The 19,798-nt window shown below is 42.2% G+C and overlaps 1 protein-coding gene across 1 annotated transcript in view; it reads right to left on the bottom strand.

The window, feature by feature from the left end:
* Positions 1-7,771: 7,771 nt before the first annotated feature.
* LRWD1 (leucine rich repeats and WD repeat domain containing 1) overlaps positions 7,772-19,798 on the bottom strand; it is a 41,565-nt gene continuing 29,538 nt past the window's right edge. The window contains exons 9-12 of the mRNA XM_033922860.1: positions 18,876-18,977; positions 18,204-18,362; positions 9,299-9,408; positions 7,772-8,328 (exon numbers count right to left, since the gene is read on the bottom strand). Of these exons, the coding sequence (XP_033778751.1) occupies positions 8,185-8,328; positions 9,299-9,408; positions 18,204-18,362; positions 18,876-18,977 (515 nt within the window). The 3' untranslated portion in view covers positions 7,772-8,184. The remainder of the gene's footprint in view (positions 8,329-9,298; positions 9,409-18,203; positions 18,363-18,875; positions 18,978-19,798) is intronic.

The following is a 19,798-nucleotide window of genomic DNA, read 5'->3' as shown; positions in this document are numbered from 1 at the left end:
GACCACGGCGAAACGTGATTTAGGGGTGATCATTAGTGACATGAAGGCTGCCAATCAAGTGGAGAAGGCTTCCTCCAAGGCAAATGATGGGTTGTATCCGTAGGGGTTTTGTCAGCAGGAGACCTGAAGTGATAATGCCGCTGTACAGATCCATGGTGAGACCTCATTTGGAGTATTGTGTTCAATTCTGGAGACCACACTACCGGAAAGATGTGCTGCGAATTGAGTCAGTTCAGCGAATGGCCACCAAGATGGTCTCGGGGCTCAGGGATCTCACGTACGAAGAAAGGCTAAATAAATTGCAGCTGTACTCACTTGAGGAACGAAGAGAAAGGGGAGACATGATTGAGACGTTTAAGTATGTTACGGGCCGTATCGAGGTGGAAGATGATATCTTCTGTCCTATAGGACCTTCGACCATCAGAGGGCATCTGCTGAAAATCAGGGGAGGGAAGTTTCATGGTGATTCCAGGAAGTACTTCTTCACAGAAAGGGTGGTCGATCATTGGAACAGTCTACCTCTGCAGGTGATTGAGGCCAATAGCGTGTCAGATTTTAAGAGAAAATGGGATATTCACGTGGGATCTCTAGGGGAGTAAAGTCAGGGGGGTGGGTCATTGGAGTGGGCAGACTTGATGGGCTATGGCCCTTTTCTGTCGTCATATTCTATGTTTCTATGTTCCTCATAGGAGGCTGTTGAACAAACTTGAAGGGCTGAAGTTAGGACCCAAAGTGGTGAACTGGGTCAGAAACTGGCTGTCGGACAGACGCCAGAGGGTGGTGGTTAATGGAAGTCGCTCGAAAGAAGGAAAGGTGAGTAGTGGAGTCCCTCAGGGATCAGTGTTGGGGCCAATCCTGTTCAATATGTTTGTGAGTGACATTGCTGAAGGGTTAGAAGGAAAAGTGTGCCTTTTTGCAGATGATACCAAGATTTGTAACAGAGTAGACACCGAAGAGGGAGTGGAAAATATGAAAAAGATCTGCAAAAGTTAGAGGAACGGTCTAATGCCTGGCAACTAAAATTCAATGCAAAGAAATGCAGAGTAATGCATTTGGGGATTAATAATAGGAAGGAACCGTATATGCTGGGAGGAGAGAAGCTGATATGCACGGACGGGGAGAGGGACCTTGGGGCGATAGTGTCTGATGATCTAAAGGCGAAAAAACAGTGTGACAAGGCAGTGGCTGCTGCCAGAAGGATGCTGGGCTGTATAAAGAGAGACGTAGTCAGTAGAAGGAAGAAGGTGTTGATGCCCCTGTACAGGCCATTGGTAAGGCCCCACTTGGAGTATTGTGTTCAGTTTTGGAGACCGTATCTGGCGAAGGACGTAAGAAGACTTGAAGTGGTCCAGAGGAGGGCGACGAAAATGGTAGGAGGCTTGTGCCAGAAGACGTATGAGGAGAGACTGGAAGCCCTGAATATGTATACCCTAGAGGAAAGGAGAAACAGGGGAGATATGATTCAGATGTTCAAATACTTGAAGGGTATTAACGTAGAACAAAATATTTTCCAGAGAAAGGAAAATGGTAAAATCAGAGGACATAATTTGAGGTTGAGGGGTGGTAGATTCAGGGGCAATATTAGGAAATTCTACTTTACAGAGAGGGTAGTGGATGCCTGGAATGAGCTCCCGAGAGAGGTGGTGGAGAGTAAAACTGTGACTGAGTTCAAAGAAGCGTGGGATGAATACAGAGGATTTAGAATCAGAAAATAATATTAAATATTGAACTAAGGCCAGTACTGGGCAGATTTGCATGGTCTGCGTCTATATATGGGCATTTGGTGGAGGATGGGTTGGGGAGGGCTTCAATGGCTGGGAGGGTGTAGATGGGTGGAGTAAGTCTTAACAGAGATTTCGGCAGTGAAACCCAAGCACAGTACAGGGTAAAGCTTTGGATTCTTGCCCAGAAATAGCTAAGAAGAAAAAATTAAAAAATTTAAATTGAATCAGGTTGAGCCATTCTGGTCTTTATCTGCCGTCATCTACTATGTTACTATGTAGAACAGAACTGACTTTCCTTTCTGCAAATTTGCGCAGCAAAATTGTGGACCTTGGTGGACGAGTCATGGATTCGGAGAATCAAATAGAGGAACATCAAGAGGCCCTTGGCTCTTTGGAGACGTCAGTTTCAGATCTGAAGGCTATAAATACTTACCTGGTGGATAAGACTGAAGACGGTGTGTTCCCGCTAAGCTGCGCTGGCCTGCGCTCGCACACAAAATATTACATCGCAGCGCACAAGTTTCTCTTCACAGCGCACACACGCGTCGCAAAGGTAAGGGGAGGTAAGGTAAGGGGACGCATTGGGGGGATTGCACTTCCCCACAATTGCCATGCTTCGGTTCCTCTTCTTCCTTCCTTCCTCCCCCCCCCCCCCGCGGGACCCTGCGGCACCATCAACTCTTACTCCCTCTAATGTCGGCCCTGCAGCTCCAGACTTCCTCGCACCTTCTCCCCTCCCCCTTTGGATCGCTATTATTTTAAATGTTATAGCCGCGGAGCTGTATCCATCAGTGGAGATGTCTAACCTCGGCCTGCCCCGGAACTCTTACTGCAACAGTGACTTCCTGTTCCTGCCTAGATGGGCGGCTGCTGCAGTAAGAGTTCCGGGGCAGGCCGAGGTTAGACATCTCCACTGATGGATACAGCTCCGCGGCTATAACATTTAAAATAATAGCGATCCAAAGGGGGAGGGGAGAAGGTGCGAGGAAGTCTGGAGCTGCAGGGCCGACATTAGAGGGAGTAAGAGTTGATGGTGCCGCAGGGTCCCGCGGGGGGGGGGGGGGAAGGAAGGAAGAAGAGGAACCGAAGCATGGCAATTGTGGGGAAGTGCAGAGCTGCAGGGAAGAGTGTTGCGGTACCCAGCTGGAGGGAGAAGGAAGATGAGGGAGGGAATTAAAGGAGATGCCAGGGCTTGGAGCGTAGGAGGAAGGTATGCCAGTCTAAGGGAAAAGGAAGGGGGAGATGTGAGAGCATGGAGGGGGAGCGAAAGATGGAAGAAAAGGAAAGGAGAGAGATGCCAGAGAATCAGGGAAGGGGAGATACCAGACTATGAGGAGAGGTGTGGGAGAGGGAAGGCGAGGAGAGAGATGCCAGACCAATGGGGTGAAAGGAGAGATGGAAGGGGGAGGCATACAGTTTCTGGAAGGGGCATAGAAGGAGAGAAGATGCCATATAGGGGAAGAGAGACGGCAGACAGTGGATGGAAGGAAGAGAGTTACAAGAAGATGAGGAAAGGAGAAACCACAGAAGACAAAGGTAGAAAAAAATTTCTATTTATTTATTGCTTTAGGAGACATGTGTCACTGTTTCTGTGAAGCATTGTATGCAGAGTCCAGCTTCTTGCTGGTTCAATTTAACCTTTGTCTATGTATTTTTATTTTATCCCCCCTTTTACAAAACTGTGAAGCGTTTTTAGCACCAGCCTTGGTGGTAGCAGCTCTGATGCTCAGAATTTTATGAGCATCAGAGCTGTTACCTCCGTAGCTAAAATCCACACTACAGTTTTGTAAAAGAGGGAGGGGTTAGTTTGTGATTACATATTCCTTACTAGGCGAAGGTGTTTTCTGTGTTCTGTGTGTTCGAAAGACATGGTTTTCTGTTAGGATTGACGGTGTAGGATTGATCTGTGCTGGTCTGGCTTGTTTAGTTTTACAATGGGTGTATTGATGTACTGTTCACTGCAATATGTAAGATGCTGCCTTTTCCTAGGTACTCATGTGTGACGTGTGGCTTGTTACTAAAAATCACGTTTTTCGTACAGATGGGGGGGGGGGGGTGCCAAAAAATGATGGGCCCCGGGTGTTACATATGCTAGGTACACCACTGCATTATGTAAAGATACCAGAAAGCTGGCGAAGCAAAAACTTTAAGTAAATTGTTATTCTTCTAAGTTTTGAGTATTTAACCCTCCCACAATCTCATGGGCACTCGTTTCAAGTTTCAAGTTTATTGAGATTTTGATTTAAACGCAATATCAAATATTTTCAATGTGTATAACAAAAATAAATTTTGGGAAATAAATAAAACCATTTGAACAATAAACATACAAACATATCCATAGATGATTAAAATTACATAAGGAGTACAAGGATAAACTACATTTGTTTAAAAATGCGTCCTCTGCGCCTGCTCATAAATTTGTGGAGTATGTAATTTCTCGCTCATGCATATTTTTTTTTGCACACACCTCATCAATCCTTAGAGGGAACACTGCTGAAGACCTAGAAAATAGGTCATGCAGAAACAACTTGCAGGTTCGAGGACTTCCTGAGTTTGCTGAGTATACTGACTGTGCTTCCGTTATTCAAAAGAGGGTCAGTTAGCGTGCTTCTTTCTACTTCGGATTCTCCACTAGAACCAACTGCTATTACCATTGAATGAGTGCACCGAGAGCTCGGCCGCCCACGTGCAAATTTCCCTCGGGATAGAGTTCTGTGTTTCTCTAGCTTCCAACTTAAATAATTTTTTCAAGACCAGGCTGCTACCACTCTGCGCCGCAGAAGCAAGTTGAGACCTTGCACACGACTACTAATGGATAAGGGTGTAAAGTAGTGTCTCTCAAACTTTCTCAAGCCGGGGCACAATAAAGGTAGTGGCCACGGTTTGAGGCACCCAGAAGTGCGCGGATGTCGCCATGATGACATCATGCATATGCGTGACATCATCACGTTGACGTCCGCACATGTGCAGAGGCCCTCCAGATGGGCCCTGAGACGCCAGCAGGAAAGAGGGCCGGAAAGAAGGAGAGGCATGGGCGCCAGCTGATTGCCTACAGCGGTGTTTCTCAACTACTTCAAGCCATACCAAAAAAGTTCCATGCGGTTCACAACAAGGTGAGCTAATACTTGAGATACAGATAAAATACAAATTAGAATAATGGACTTAAAAACAAATAAAGACAGAAAGCATTTATAATGCAGAAAATACCGGCATGGCAGGGAAAGAAGTAATACATAGAACAGATAAAATACATCAAGTTAAATATAAAGAACTTGATTGAAAAAATGAAGCAGAATGCATTAAGATACCAGCCTATCAAAGAGTTGAGTCTTTAACAATTTTCTAAAATCAAGATAGGAAGAGATCTCTAACATAATTTTTCCAAGCCATACATTCAATTTAGCGGCTTGAAATGAGAGGGTTCTCTCAAGGAACTTCTTATAATGACAGGATTTTAATGAGGGATATGAAAACAAGTGCACTCTACATGTGGTCTTTTTGGCGTGACTCAAAGAAAAATGAGACACAAGATAACCTGGTAACAAACCTGAAACTGATTTATAACAAATACAGGAAAATTTGAACAGAATTCTCGACTATCGGCAACCAATGGAGTTTCAAATAAAAAAGATTGATATGCTCCCATTTTTTTAAACCAAAAATGAAGCGAACAGCAGTATTCTGAATCACTCAATTTTTTAAAAATTTTCTTGTAAGCACCTAGTTATATAATGTTACAGTAATTGAGAATACTTAAGAAGACTGTACTAATAAACAAAAGGAAGTTTCGTCAAAATACTTCTTAAAGGTACGAAGCTTCCAAAGCACAGAGATACATTTCTTAAACAATAAATCCGTATGTTGTTCCAATGTGAGATGTTTATCCAGAGTCACACCCTATATTTTTATGGATTGTTCTATATTATAGTCCAACCCATTCACGTGTATTGTTTGTTTAATCTTATCGTTGGGAGTTGCTATAAAAAATTTATCCGCATTTAATTTCAATTTATAAGCAGTCATCCAAAGTTCAATCTGACTTAAAATAATTTCTAAAAAATTTATGAACTCTGGTGACAGACAAGTTAATGGGATGACTATAGTAATGTCATCCGCATAAATGTAGAACTTGAGCTTTAAACTTTGCAACAAATTTCCCAAGGAAGCAAGATAAATATTAAACAAAGTGGGGGACAGAGGTGAACCCTGCGGGACCTCACAGGAGTTTTCCCAACGATAAGACAAGGTATCTTCTTTAAACACTTGGTACGATCTTTTACCCAGGAAGCCACAAAACCAGTTCAAGACATTACCTGCGATTCCAATGGATTCCAAACAATCCAACAAAATAGTATGATCTACCATATCAAAAGCGCTGCTCAGATCTAGCTGCAGAATTAACGCACTTGAACCTTGACTAAATAATGAATGCAAATAATCAGAGAGGTCATGATTTTTTCGGTACTAAATCCTGACCGAAAACCAGATTGATTCTCATGCAAAATGCTAAACTTATCCAAGTATGTAACTAATTCAGTGTTTACCAAACTTTCTGTATCTTAGTAGCCAGAGGAATACTGGCAATAGGTCTAACATATCAACTGAGTACCCCAACCCCAGACCTCCCTAGGCCCACCCAAGTTCTGCCCGAGATCCCAGCCCCTTTACTAATTGTAATTCAATTTTTTCCATTTACACACAATATACACATTAGATAGAAATTCTCAAAACTGACACATTTCAATCACTATATTGAAAATAAAATCATTTTACCTACCGGCGATCCTCTGCAGGCTGCTGTAATTAGCTTTAAAGGTGAGAGTGGGAGGACCAAGGGGAAAGCCAGAGGACGCTAGAGAGAAGGGGAAACATGCAGGCCTTTGGCAAATCGGGCAGCCAGCTGGCAGGCGCCTCTCTTCTTCCTCAGTGTGCCGTGGCACACTTGGAATCTCAGGAGGCACACAGTTTGAAATACACTGGTCTAGAGAATTGCAGTGTACTGTTTCATCTGAGAATTCGAAGAAGATATGGTCTCAAAGGATATGGTCTCAAAGCATCTTTGCGACAAGCTCTTTACTTTGTGCTTCACAGTTAAATTACAAAAATTGGATGCTTCCAGATCTAATGCATGTTAGAGTTGTAAGAAGGAGGTAGATACCACTGGACCATCTTTTGTTTTATTGCCCGCTGGTTCAAACATTCTGGCAAGAAGTTTGGAATAAAATACAATGTATATTGGAAGTTTGTATATCTTTCTCATATGGCACGGTGATATGTGGAACACGCGTTACTTCAGTAAACAAAAATAAGTTGTTTCTGATATTGTCTGGAGTGGCATTACAGTTAATAATAAAAAACTGGAATACTTTTACTCTTTTGAACTTTTATTTTTGGTGGGAAACAGTATGCCTCTCGATATGATGCTAATTTAGCCGAAAGATCTGGGAATATGGCCTCCTTTAGAGGGTTTTCTTAAGCAGTGTGTGTGATTGTATGAATGACCTGCCAGACAAATGGGAGGGTGGGGGGATGGGTAGATAAGACATTGTTTGTTGTGATTTTGCAAAGATCTTCCTAATGTATGTATACATATGATACAATTTATTTGTGAATTGCACTATTTGTAAGATGTTAAAAATTTAATAAAGATTGAACTTAAAAAAAAAAAAAAGGACTCGTACCTTTTGCACTAGAATGTGTCTTTAGCACCATGGATCGCTAATTGGCTGCTCTGTGAGAGTTCTAGAAATCTGGAACGCTATTCTGCAGGCTGCAGTAGGGGAAAACACCCTCCAGGGATTCAAGACCAAGTTAGACAACTTCCTGCTGAACCAGAACCTACGCAGGGCACTGGTCTTTGACCTAAGGGCTGCTGCATGAGCGGACTGCTGGGCACGATGGACCCAGTTTATGTTCTGTATGTCATTTTCTAGAAGGCAGCACTTACAAAACACTGCATGATGCCACAATGTAAATGGATATTTATATAAAATGCTTATTCCTACTGCATGTATTTTCCATAGCTCTAAACAAATTTTATACAAGAGTCTGTATTCAACGGGCTTTTTATAAAATAGGATGGAAAGTGCAAACATCTTGATTTGGACTTTACATTTCCAATCTAGATTTCATAATTCCAGCTTATAAAAAAATGTCACAAATCCTACAGATACAAAAAAAGTAAAAACCATGGCTGGCAAAGCCAGTTAGTTAAACTGGTTCAGACAACATTGCAACCGATTCTGGTCTGCAGAAAACATTCCAGGGAAAAGACTTCACTTTCTTTATACTCTCCACAGCTGAGAAGTGTAATTACATTAGATCACTGAAATTAAATGAAGAGCTAAAAGACATGACAGATATGAACTTGAGTGGCTGAGTTCTAGTCTGATAATTGCTGACCAATCTGACGTCTCAGGAGAGTTATGAAGCAATTTGAGAAATAAAAGTCTTTGCTTGATCATATTATCTTCCAGATAGCAACAATGTTCTGGTCTGTGAGAGCCACCATATATTTGAATGCTGGGTCTACAGTAACATTGTTTATAATAATCCCATTCACCTGCTTCTGTCCTTTGATAGTCAAGGACGGCCAGTTGAGAATCTATTGGAAACACAAATTAAAGAACAATTAGAGATATGACCACAGGCCACAAAAGTAAAGTAATACTTATTTTGAGAAGAGGCTTTCCCCACAGAGATCCACTAGAGTAAATCTTCGTAGGAGAAACCTGTTCCTTATTTGTCTGATCATAGCTCTCAGCCAGACCATGAAAGCTTAACACAATGACAAATTCTAGTTTGCCATATTTAAGATTAACATATCATTACCAGCTATAAGGATGGTTATAAACTAGAACAAGTTATCTGGAGAGGTGGAAGTGGAATCTCCATTAATGGAGGTTTTTAGGATATACATCTGTACTGTGATGTATAGGTAGAATGAGGGAGATATCAAACTGTGCTGTAATGGATATACTGCCTTTCTATGGTTACAATCAAAGCAGTATACATATTAAATACAGGCACTTATTTTGTACCTGGAGCAATGGAGGGCAAAGTGCCACCTCATAAGCATAAAAACCTCCCATCTCTAGAACAAGGTCAAAAATATTTAAAAATATATTGCTAAAGAAAGTGAAATATGACTGAATACCTCATGGGTAATCATATTATAAAAAGAAAATTAAAATAGGCAATACAGTGGAACCTCGGTTTGCGAGTGTTTTGCAGCAAACTTTTGCCAAGCAAACCGAGCATGTTCTGGTGCGACGTGTATGTAATTTGATTTGATATGTAAATATGTAATTTGTTATATTGTGTCTCTGAAGTGTTTTGTACAATAAATGTAAATGTTTTATTTTGTATGTTAATATGTGACTCGCTCTGGATAAGGGAGGGTAAGAAATAAACAACTAAACCAACCAACCCTCTAATGTTCCAGCCCAGGCTCTAACAGTGCATCACGCAGAAATGTACACTATAAAAAAGATCCTTCATGTATTTTCTAAAACTTCTGGAAGATTAAAGTAAATGGAGAATTCTACAAGGCTGAAAAGCAATCCAGGACATACCTGTGATGGAGCCACTTTCTCCTTGGAGAAGGGATTTTTCTGTGTATAGTGATTAAAGTCATACACCCAAACATTGCCCTTTTCATCACCACAAAAGATATGCTGCTGTTCTGCAAATGAAAGAGAGACGCCATTTAAACACCTGCCACCTCTCCCTATGGGTGTTGCAGCTGGTGCTTCTCATCTTGTTTAAGGCTGTGAAGTCTACAAGGACAGTAGCTCAAATGAGCTATACCTGTGCACACTTAAAACATTATCATTTTTATAAAACACTCACATATTTTAGGTCAGATATTTTAAAAAGTGGGCTCCTAAATTTATGCCCTATTTTCAGGCAAACTTAGCAGCCTAAGTTTAGTTTCAAATTTATCATGGTTTGATATTCTGCTTACACCAAGGAGTGGAAATGTCCAAAGACGACTGGTGAACTCAGATGTATTGCATAAAAATCCTTTATTTCTTCAAAACAGAGATTCAATGTCTCAACATGTACATGTTTCGGCCAAAATGGCCTGCCTCAGGAGTCTACAAACATATTAGTGATGAAATCAATCAAAACAATTAAAAGACATAAAGTTAAAAAATATAATCAAATGGTTAAAAAACATGATACATCAATAAAACAACTGCAACATTTAAACAATGAGAAAATAGAATGACACAAACATAATAAGATATCATAAAAATCATTCTAATTTGAACCTCCAAAATCATCTATAGATCTATATAATTGAAATAACTACTATTGTAATAGAGACTGCCAATTAAAAAATATATTAAAAAACAGGTAAACAACAATTTCATTTCAAACGATGCATGTCCCTTTAAGATTCATCAAGAATGTACATAAACTGTATGCTAAAACTAGAAAAAGAAATGAACTTAAATAAAGATAACTAATTATTTCAATAACTAGTTATTTCAATTATATAGATCTATTAGTCTTTAAACCTGTTACATTAACAGAATAAATGTGTGCGTCTGTCTTTCTTTCTCTTTCTCTCCTTGGCCGCTTTCTGTCATAAGAACATAAGAAGCACTATCTCCGGATAAGACCCTTGGTCCATCAAGTCCGGCGATCCGCACGCATGCGTGCTTAGTTTTATTATAGAGGACAGATAGATGATTTTGGAGGTTCAAATTAGAATGATTTTTATGATATCTTACTGTTATGTTTATGTTCATGTGTTATTCTATTTTCACATTTTTTTAAAATATTGCAGTTGTTTTATTGATGTATTATCATGTTTTTTAACCATCTGATTGTGTTTTTTAACTTTATGTATTTTAATTGTTTTGATTGATTTCATCACTAATATGTTTGTCTATGTTTGTAGACTCCTGAGGCAGGCCATTTTTAGCCAAAACATGTACATGTTGACAGTGGTGTACCTAGCATATGTGACACTTGGGGCCCATCATTTTTTGACACCCCCCATCTATATGAAAAATATGATTTTTAGTAACAATCCACATATCGCACCACAAGAGTGTACCTAGGAAAAGGCAGCATCTTAAACACTGCAGTGAACACTAGAACACCAACACATACATTGTAAAACTAAACAAGCCAGATCCCGCACAGTCAATAGTTCCTGCAGTCAATGCCAACTGAAAACTATGTTCTTTTATACACACAGAACAGAGATACATCCTCGCCCAATATGGAATAATCACAAACTAAAAATAGAAATATGTAGACAAAAGTTAAACTGAACTGCCAAGAAACCAGACTCTGCATACAATGCAACACCACAACACCACAAAAACAGTGACACATGTCCCCTAATACTGTGCAAAATATAAAGACAGTAGATGTAAATTTGAAAAAATTGATACATAACAATCACCACTTTACAAATTAACAAATAAAAATAAAACAAATAATGAGAAATAAGAAAATACCATTTTATTGGACTAATCCATTTTTCAATTAGCTTTCAGAGGCCAAATCTTTCTTCAGAACAGTATACTGCTGTCATGGTATCCTGTCCTGACCTGTCCTGAGGAAAGGGGTTTAGTCCACAAAATTGCCTTATTTCCATTTCCTATTTATAAACTTTTATCAATACAGTTACAATACTACTTGATTCTAAGTAAAGCAACAAAAAAATCTTTCTACCTTTTGTCTTTTCTGCTTTAATCATCTTCTCTTTGCTCTCTTCTTTCTATACAGCGTTTGTCCTCTCTCCCTTCCATGCGACATCTGCCCTCTCTTTGCCCCGTCCACCCAGCTTCTGCCCTCTCTCTCTACCCCTTCCATCTACTGCCCACACACTCTGTCCCTTCCATCAACTGTCCACCCTCTTTCTCTTCCATATGGCATCTTCCCTCTTTCTATGTCCCTTCAATAAACTGTATACCTGTGTCCCTTCTCTTCTTTGCAGATGATTCATTTCAGCTTCACCCCCTCCCCTATGCTTTGGCATCTCTCTCTTTCTCTTCTCCTTTCCTTCCTTCCTTCCCATGCCACACCATGGTCTGGTATCTCTAACTCTTTCCCTTCCCTCCCCCCATGCCATGGCATCTCTTCCTCCCCTTCCATGGTCTGGTATCTCCTTTCCTTTTTTCCTTTCCCTCCCTCCCATGGACTTGGCATCTCTGGTTCCTCTCCCTTGTCTTCCTTCTCCCTCCTTCCCTCTCTCTCCCCAATTGGGTGCTGCAGCAGCATTTCTCTCCCCCTTGCCTGTGCAGCATTTCTCCCCACCCCTTGCCCGTGCAGCATTTCTCCCCCCTTGCCTGTGCAGCAGGAACATTTCTACGCGCCTCCCCACCCTTCCATGTGCAGCAACAATATTTCCCTGCCCAGCATTTCTGGCCAGTTCCCCTGCTCAAAGCTGCGGGCATCTACACCTCACGCGATCCGCGGCTGCATTGGAAGCCTTCTCTCTGACGTCGTGACATCAGAGGGAATGCTTCCGACACAGCCGCGGATCATGTGAGGAGCCGGCCAGAAGCTGAAGAACTGCTGGAGTGAACACCTGCGGACACCCCTGTGTACTGCCGCTGTTACTGGTTAAAGAAAGCAGCAGCAGCGGCAGAATAAGAAGGGTGGCCGGCTGTGCACCCCCTTGGGGCGTGCACCCGGGCGGACCGCTCCGCCCCCGCCCCCCCCCTCCGCTGGTACGCCACTACATGTCGAGTCATTAAATCACTGTTTTGAAGAAATAAAGGATTTTTATGCAATACATCTGAGTTCACCAGTCTTCTTTGGACATTTCCACTCCTTGGTGTACGCTTGTGTGTTTGTGGATTTGCTTCTCCTGTGTTGTACCACTGATATTCCGCTTACCAATCCTAAGCGGTTTACAAATAAAAACATTATCTAAAAATTAGGCTAAGATAGGGTAAAGTAGACAACATAAGACAAGGTACTTGAAACGAAAGGAGAACTTTTGGGATACATTGTTTCAAAAAATAAAAAAGGGAAGGAGTGGGAGAGAACAAATTGGGATGGGAATAAGATAAGAACATAGGAACATAAGCCCTTCCTCTGCTGGGTCAGACCTGAGGTCCATCATGTCCAGCAGTCTGCTCACGCGGCGGCCCATCAGGTCCAGGACCTGTGTAGTAGCCCTCTATCTATACCCTCCTATCCCCTTTTCCTTCAGAAAATTGTCCAATCCCTTCTTGAATTCCAATACCGTACCTTGTCCTATCACTCCCTGATTCATACTCCAAATGCATCTGTGTAAAGAAGGGTTTTTAGGCTTGCTTTGAATTTGGCCATGTTGGTTTTTGCCTCATGGAGCTTAAGAGTTGTGTTTATAAATTTTTGCCTAGAGACATAATAGTGACGCAGCAGCAGATATTGAAAAAAAAAAAACACTGCTCTGGTAAGCCCCACCGTTGCCAAGCCTGCTGAAAGGAAGAAGATCACCCCGGCCCCAGAGTTATCCTACATATCTACAGCCTCCCATATCCCAGTCCAAAAAGGCTTGCCTGCCCTGTCCTGCTGGAAACTCGGGGTTGGCCCGAATCTCTCCAAAAGGAGAAAAACCCAATTCTCCCCCTATCTTAGCTCTCTACCAATTCCATGCCAAGCGCAGAGGCCTCAGCAGGACTGGCAAACCTCCCCTACCAGCCCCTCTGGAACAAAATATTAAACACTGAATGAGGATTAGTGCAGTATGACCAGGTGGCGCATAATGGGTTGCGCTGGTATGAAGCTCATGCACCCACCGAAGCAAAGCTGCCACGTTGTACAAGTGAAGATCCGGCAAGTTAATCCCACCCCGTTGTCAGCCCTTTACGAGCTTCAAGTAGCCTATGCGAGCTTGGCGGGACTGCCAAATACAAGAGCTGATTATGCCCCTATAGATCCCCTCATCCTTGCTAATAACCCAACATGGGAGCATCTGCAGAGGGTACAGCAATTTAGGTAGCAATACCATTTTGACAAGTGCTACCCTCCACAAAAAGGATAACAGGAATTCCCTCCATCTATGGCACAACATCCGGAGATGTTCAAGCTTGTCCCCTATATTCATCTTATAAACCCACTTAATTTCCGAGTGCAGGTAGATACTAAGTATTTGAGAGTACCTGAGACCACGCAAAGGGGAAAGCTGTGTCTTTGCAGAATAGACAACCAGTGTACAGGGCCTGTGCCTCTGACTTATCAAAGTTAATTTTAAGGCCGGAAAGAGAGCCAAATTGGTCAATAAGAGACACCAGTTTAGAGATCATGACCACAGCATTGTCCACAAATAAGAGAATGTCATCATCAAACAGATTTATTTTATATTCAGCAGAACCCACATGAATGCCAGTAATATTCGCCGTCTGCCGAATTTCAGAGGCGAGCAGTTCTAGCGACAAGACAAATAGCATAAGCAAGAGAGGACAGCCCTACCGTGTGCCCCTTCCCAGCGAGAAAGCGGAGGACAACCCCCCATTCACAAGAATCTGAGCAGTAGGTCCCCTCATGAGCGCCCAAACACCAGTCAAAAAACCACCCATAATGCCGAATTGGGGAAGAATCCAGAAAAGATAGTCCCATAAGATTTTATCAGACGTTCTCAGAATGTTTGTAGACACATATCTCCCAGGGACAAATCCTGTCTGGTCTGGGTATATAAGTAAGGGCAATACCCTACCAAGGCGCTTAGTCATTATGCAAGCGAAGAGTTTAATGTCCTAATTAAGCAAGGATATAGGTCTATAAGACCCCACGAACTCCAGGTCTTGACCGGGCTTCGGCAACACTACTATATTAGCATGGGTAAGCCATCCCCAAGGCACACATAGCCCCACAAATTGTCTGAAAAGCGGGAGTTAACTTTCCTTCCAAAATTTTGTAAAATTCAGTTCCCAGGCCATCAGGTCTGGGGGCTTTGGCCAGTTTGAGGGCTTTGATTATGCCAATGATCTCCTCCTCTGTGATGGGACTGTTGAGAAACTCACGCTGTTTATGGTCCAGACAAGGGAGCTGCAAATTACAGGAAAACAGCTCTCTTTGGGTCACATCGCAGCAACCCTCGGCATAGAACTGCACAAAAGCATTCTGGATATCTCGCTTCACGGTCACAAAAATGCCTCCCTGCCCCTTAAGCCACGTAATAACCTGTTTCACACCCCCCCCGCTGTTGCACCATGCCTGTTAACAATTTACCCACCTTGTTGCCCCAATGATGAAGTTTGTACTTATAAAACTGAATATCCCTATTCGCCCACTGGGTCAACAAGGCATTTATCCTCTTCTTCACCTATCGGTCTCCACACCCTGGAAAAACAAGAACCGCCCCTGCAGCACCGAAAGCTGCTTGCTCAGCTTGCGTAGCTCCGTAACTCGCTCCCGGCGAATATGAGCACTATAGGCCAAAATAAGTCCCCTCATAACTGCCTTCCCCGCCTCCCAATATAAAGTAGCCAAAACATTGGTAGGGCTATTATCTGCCAGGAAATCCTCCCAATGCAAAAAATAAATAAAAAAATCAGGGTCTAAGTACAAAGTAGGATTCATTCTCCACTTGGCCGCCTGCCTCGCCAACAGCACAGCCAAATCCACCTAAACCAGGCAATGATCAGAGAAAGCAGTATCCTCAATGCTCGCTGCCCTGATAACTAAGAACAAGGCCTGCACCACCAAGAGATAGTGCAGGCGTGAATGAACTTTATGGACATGGAAGTAGAACGTATAGTCATGATCATCTGGATGGAGAACACGCCAGGCATCCAGAAGACCAAGACCATCACTAAGAAAATTAACACCTCTTCCATCCCACCCGTTGGGCCTGGGTTTTGAGGGCTAACAATCTGAATGGGGTCCGCTGTCACGTTAAAATCCTCCCCCTCCAGGAGCTGATAGGGTGCTAATGTGGACAACAATTGAGAACAGAACCTGTGAGCGTAGATATTCAGGGCATACACAGAGCAGATAGTATACTTGCTCTCCAGCAGCTCTCCAACCCAAACCACAAACCTCCCCTCTGGGTCCTGTATCAATCTGTATAAAGAGCAGTTAAGTTTTTTATGAAACAAGAGAGCAACCACTCGCTGCCTACCATTGAATGAGGAGAAAACCACCTCCCCCACCCAGTCTTTCTTTAACATCAGATGTTCCAATGTGGTGAGATGAGTCTCCTGTAGCATGAGAACGTCAACTCTCAACTTCTTATAGTAGGTCAGGATCTTCACAGGGGAATACACTCCATCTACATTCCATGTAGCTATGCGGAGACTATCCAAAAAGTACACAAAAAATGGATGAACAAGTACGTACCCGCCAGAATAAGCAGGAAGGGAAGCCTCCTAGCCAAAGCACCCCTCCCACCTTCTTCTGCAGAAGGAGAACATCTCTGAATAAGGTCTGAGAAACTAAAGAAAGAGCCTACCTCCCCTACCTAAGAGCACCCTGGGACCAGCAACGAGCTACTTCCCCCCCAAAGCAACCCCACCCCTACCCCTCTCCACATATCACCCACTCCAACACACATACAAAGAAACACACTCATTAGACACCATGCATCCACCCTTCACCCGTCTGCGCTGAAACCCCCTTTCAGCATCGTCCTCATTACTTCCCCCTCCACCTAAACATCAGAAAACACACAACATGCAGGTGTACATTCCGCATCAGTGCAACAAACTGTCCAAACGTCTCCAGATGAGAAAACAATATCCCCAACCCCCCAGTGTCACTGAATAGAGTTAAGAGCATAGGGGGTGCAACTACTCATAGGAGGCCGGTACTCAAAAAAAATCCAAAACCCAAAAACCAACAAGCAGCACCTCCCTGTAGCAAAAGTCTCACCAGAGTTCCTAGCCTACTTGCAGCAAGGTCAAATGCGAGACATAAAGAACATAGTCTACTGCACCCCACAAAACCAAACCGCAGGCTGGCAGGCCGCGGGCAGGGGCCAATACCACTCCACTCTCAGCAACCGGGAAACAGACTGGCTCAGCTGGCTCCATGGGGAGGCAATGAAAGAAAAGCTGGAAGTCTGATGAACAGCCAACATCCCGATTGTCACTGGTGAATATCCAGGAACAGTGAATCAAAGAGCAGGGATTTGTTCTCGTGTGTCACCTGAATTCATGCCGGGTACTGCAAGGCAAACTTTATGCCCCACTCAAACAACTGGGTGCAATAGGGGGCCAATAAATGCTGCTGTTCTGACAATCTGGGAGAGAAGTCCTGAAAAAGCAGGATATTCTGGCCCTTGTTCTCCAAACTCCCTGCGCTGCCGATACCGGGCCATCAGGTGGGCCTTTTCTGCATAGTTGAAAATGCGTGCGATAACAGGCTGGCCTTTGTTTCTGTCCTCTCTGAAGACCCACACGCTTTAACAAGGATCAATTGATTGCTATTGAATGATTGTGGGAATTGATCCTTGATAAAGTGTAACATGTCGGATCCAAGCTTTCTCCGATCATCATAATAAAGATAAGTAAAGCTTTTTCTAATAATAAATTTATTCGAATTTGCACTGAAAGCACTTTAAAAACATTGCGAAGCACTTTTCAAAACAGGCACTTTAAATACAAATGCACTTTAAAATATTATGAAAATTAACCAATGAATATTTATTAAGGACCAATGAGGAGGCAACACGTCAAGCTTACCGCTTTGATATTTAGTTGAGCAGTGAGTGATGTTTCTGAGGTTCAATGGAAAATCGAAAGTTTACATAGAGTTTCTCTTAGGAATAATAATAATATATGTTTAAAACTCTGCTGAATACTTGGGACTGGAGATATAGTACTTGTTTGTGAACCCAAGTTTAAAGATTTAATTAAAGGTGAACATCTTATTTGGACCCCTTTATTTAAAGCACTTCATTGGCTTCCTGTCTTCTGGAGAATTCAATTTAAATGTGCTTTGGGGGTTATTTAAAATTCTGTATGGGATTTTTTTCCCCTTTAATTCCTGTCTTTTTCAATTCCTGCACACCATCTAACTCCAGAAGTATTGAGAAATACAAACTTGGTTTTCCTACCGTTAAGAGAATCAAAACTATATCCAATTTCTGTCGATCTTTTGCCTTCTCATTTGTAAAAATTTGGAATGAGCTTCCGTCTGAGATTAGATTTCTCTCTCAATTACCAATCTTTCGGAAAATGTTAAAAACTCACTTATTTCAGAAATCTTTGATAGATTCATCTGTTCCAAATGAATGGTTGGAGTAGAGATTATCTTTTATTCTCTACTTGATTTAAGGAAATCTTGTTAACTGAGTCGATCCCCTTTTGAGGGATGAATCGATATATATAAAACTAAAAATTGGATTGGATTGCTTTGCCATTCAAAATACTGAGCATTCTATGAGTGCACATGAAAAACTATTTTCTTTCCCTGTTTCAATTTGCTGGACTGATCTAGTAGGATTAAAGGAAAGAGATGATCAAGTAAGAATCTCCTTTATCAGCCTTTTTCCTTTGATCAGACAATCACATCACTTACCTGGGCAGGTGCTGAGGGTGAGATAGGGCAGTTCAGTGTCCGACCATTGCAGTTCTGTTATAATAGCGGCATTTACCCTCCTACTGGTTTTCTTTTGTGCTTTTAGTGACTGAGTCCAGCTCCAGAGGTACAAGGATCCTTGCATACAGCTCTTTGACACTATATGGAAATCAAATATTACATTTATTTCCATATCACTTTCAGTGATCATGCAGCTCTCCAATCATGTTCCCAAAAATCTCAAAACTACTGTGGGACTAAATCCTGATATTGAAGGGGAAAATGTGGGAGGCAGTATACATCTTGGCTAACTCAGAGCTACTGTTTCAATCTTAGCAGCATTTGCAAAAAGGTTCTTTTTAGTGCAAAAACTGGAGCACTATAAAAGGCATGAACAGCTTTTTACAGAAACAGAGGAATCTGTTGAAGGCTTTCCAGGCCTCAGTATACCCCTGTCCCCTCAGCTGTCCCTTTCAATAGACTGGGGCATCAGTCACGATAATACAGGTTGGTTTTTTAGGGAAAGATGTTAGCTCAGATGAGTTAAAGTTCAGTTAAAGATGTCTATTCTAATCATTTTCTTTACACTGATGATTCCAAAATGATTTTAGGCTTTTCCCTCCAAAAGAAAACCCTTCTCAAGCTGGAATCAAGATAAAGTCATCTACTTACCTACCAAATCCTGGTTCAAAAAGGCCAGCCCATCAACCAGATGGAAGTCATTATCCTTATCTTTTTTTTCATAAATGGGAAACTGGAACTCAGTCAAACAGCCTGAGGAATGGAAAATATGAGACTTGCTGAACATTTCTCTACAATAGACAAGGTAATATTTAGAAATAAGACAAAGGAAATAAGCTAATAGGTTCCATTAGAGAACGTTGGCGTGGAGACTCCCGCTTAATTTCTAAATACTTGATCTCTACTTACATTTAAATCGCAGCCTTTGTAAAAATCTACTTTATTGTAGACTTTGCTGACTTTCTACCTCAAAAACGCAGAAGTCTGATGCTGGTTTTATGCCTGCTAACAAAAGCTCTAAGTCTGATCTTACCTCAAATGATGCAGTAACACTGCAGCACATTATGGAGGAGCTTTTAAATATTAAGGATATCCTCCAGGACAACTCTGCAGCATTGGCTGACACTATAGCTCAGCTGCAAAGAAAACAACAGCTGATACAGTCATTGCAAGAGGAGCTAAAGCAGTGGTTCTCAACCCTATCCTAGGGGACCCCCAGCCAGTTGGGTTTTCAAGATATCCCTAATGAATATGCATGAGAGAAATTTGCATATAATGGAGGAGACAGGCATGCAAATATGTCTTATGCATATTCATTAGGGATATCTTGAAAATCCAACTGGCTGGGGGTCCCCCAGGACAGGGTTGAGAACCACTGAACTAAAGGGTCAGCCAAATCAGGTCAGGAAGAATAATCTGCTTGTCCTGGGTATCTGAGAGGGGGGAAGAGGGCCCTGATTTCATGCAGTTCATGGAAACCTTGTTGCCCCAGATAGTGAGGATTAGTGCTGCCCAATTCATGATTCGAATCGATTCACCGATTCATTTCAGGTGAATCGGTTCAAATTGATTCA

This window comes from Geotrypetes seraphini, chromosome 15 (assembly GCF_902459505.1).
Source record: "Geotrypetes seraphini chromosome 15, aGeoSer1.1, whole genome shotgun sequence".
NCBI lineage: Eukaryota > Metazoa > Chordata > Amphibia > Gymnophiona > Dermophiidae > Geotrypetes > Geotrypetes seraphini.
This window is presented reverse-complemented; position numbering and strand designations above follow the sequence as displayed.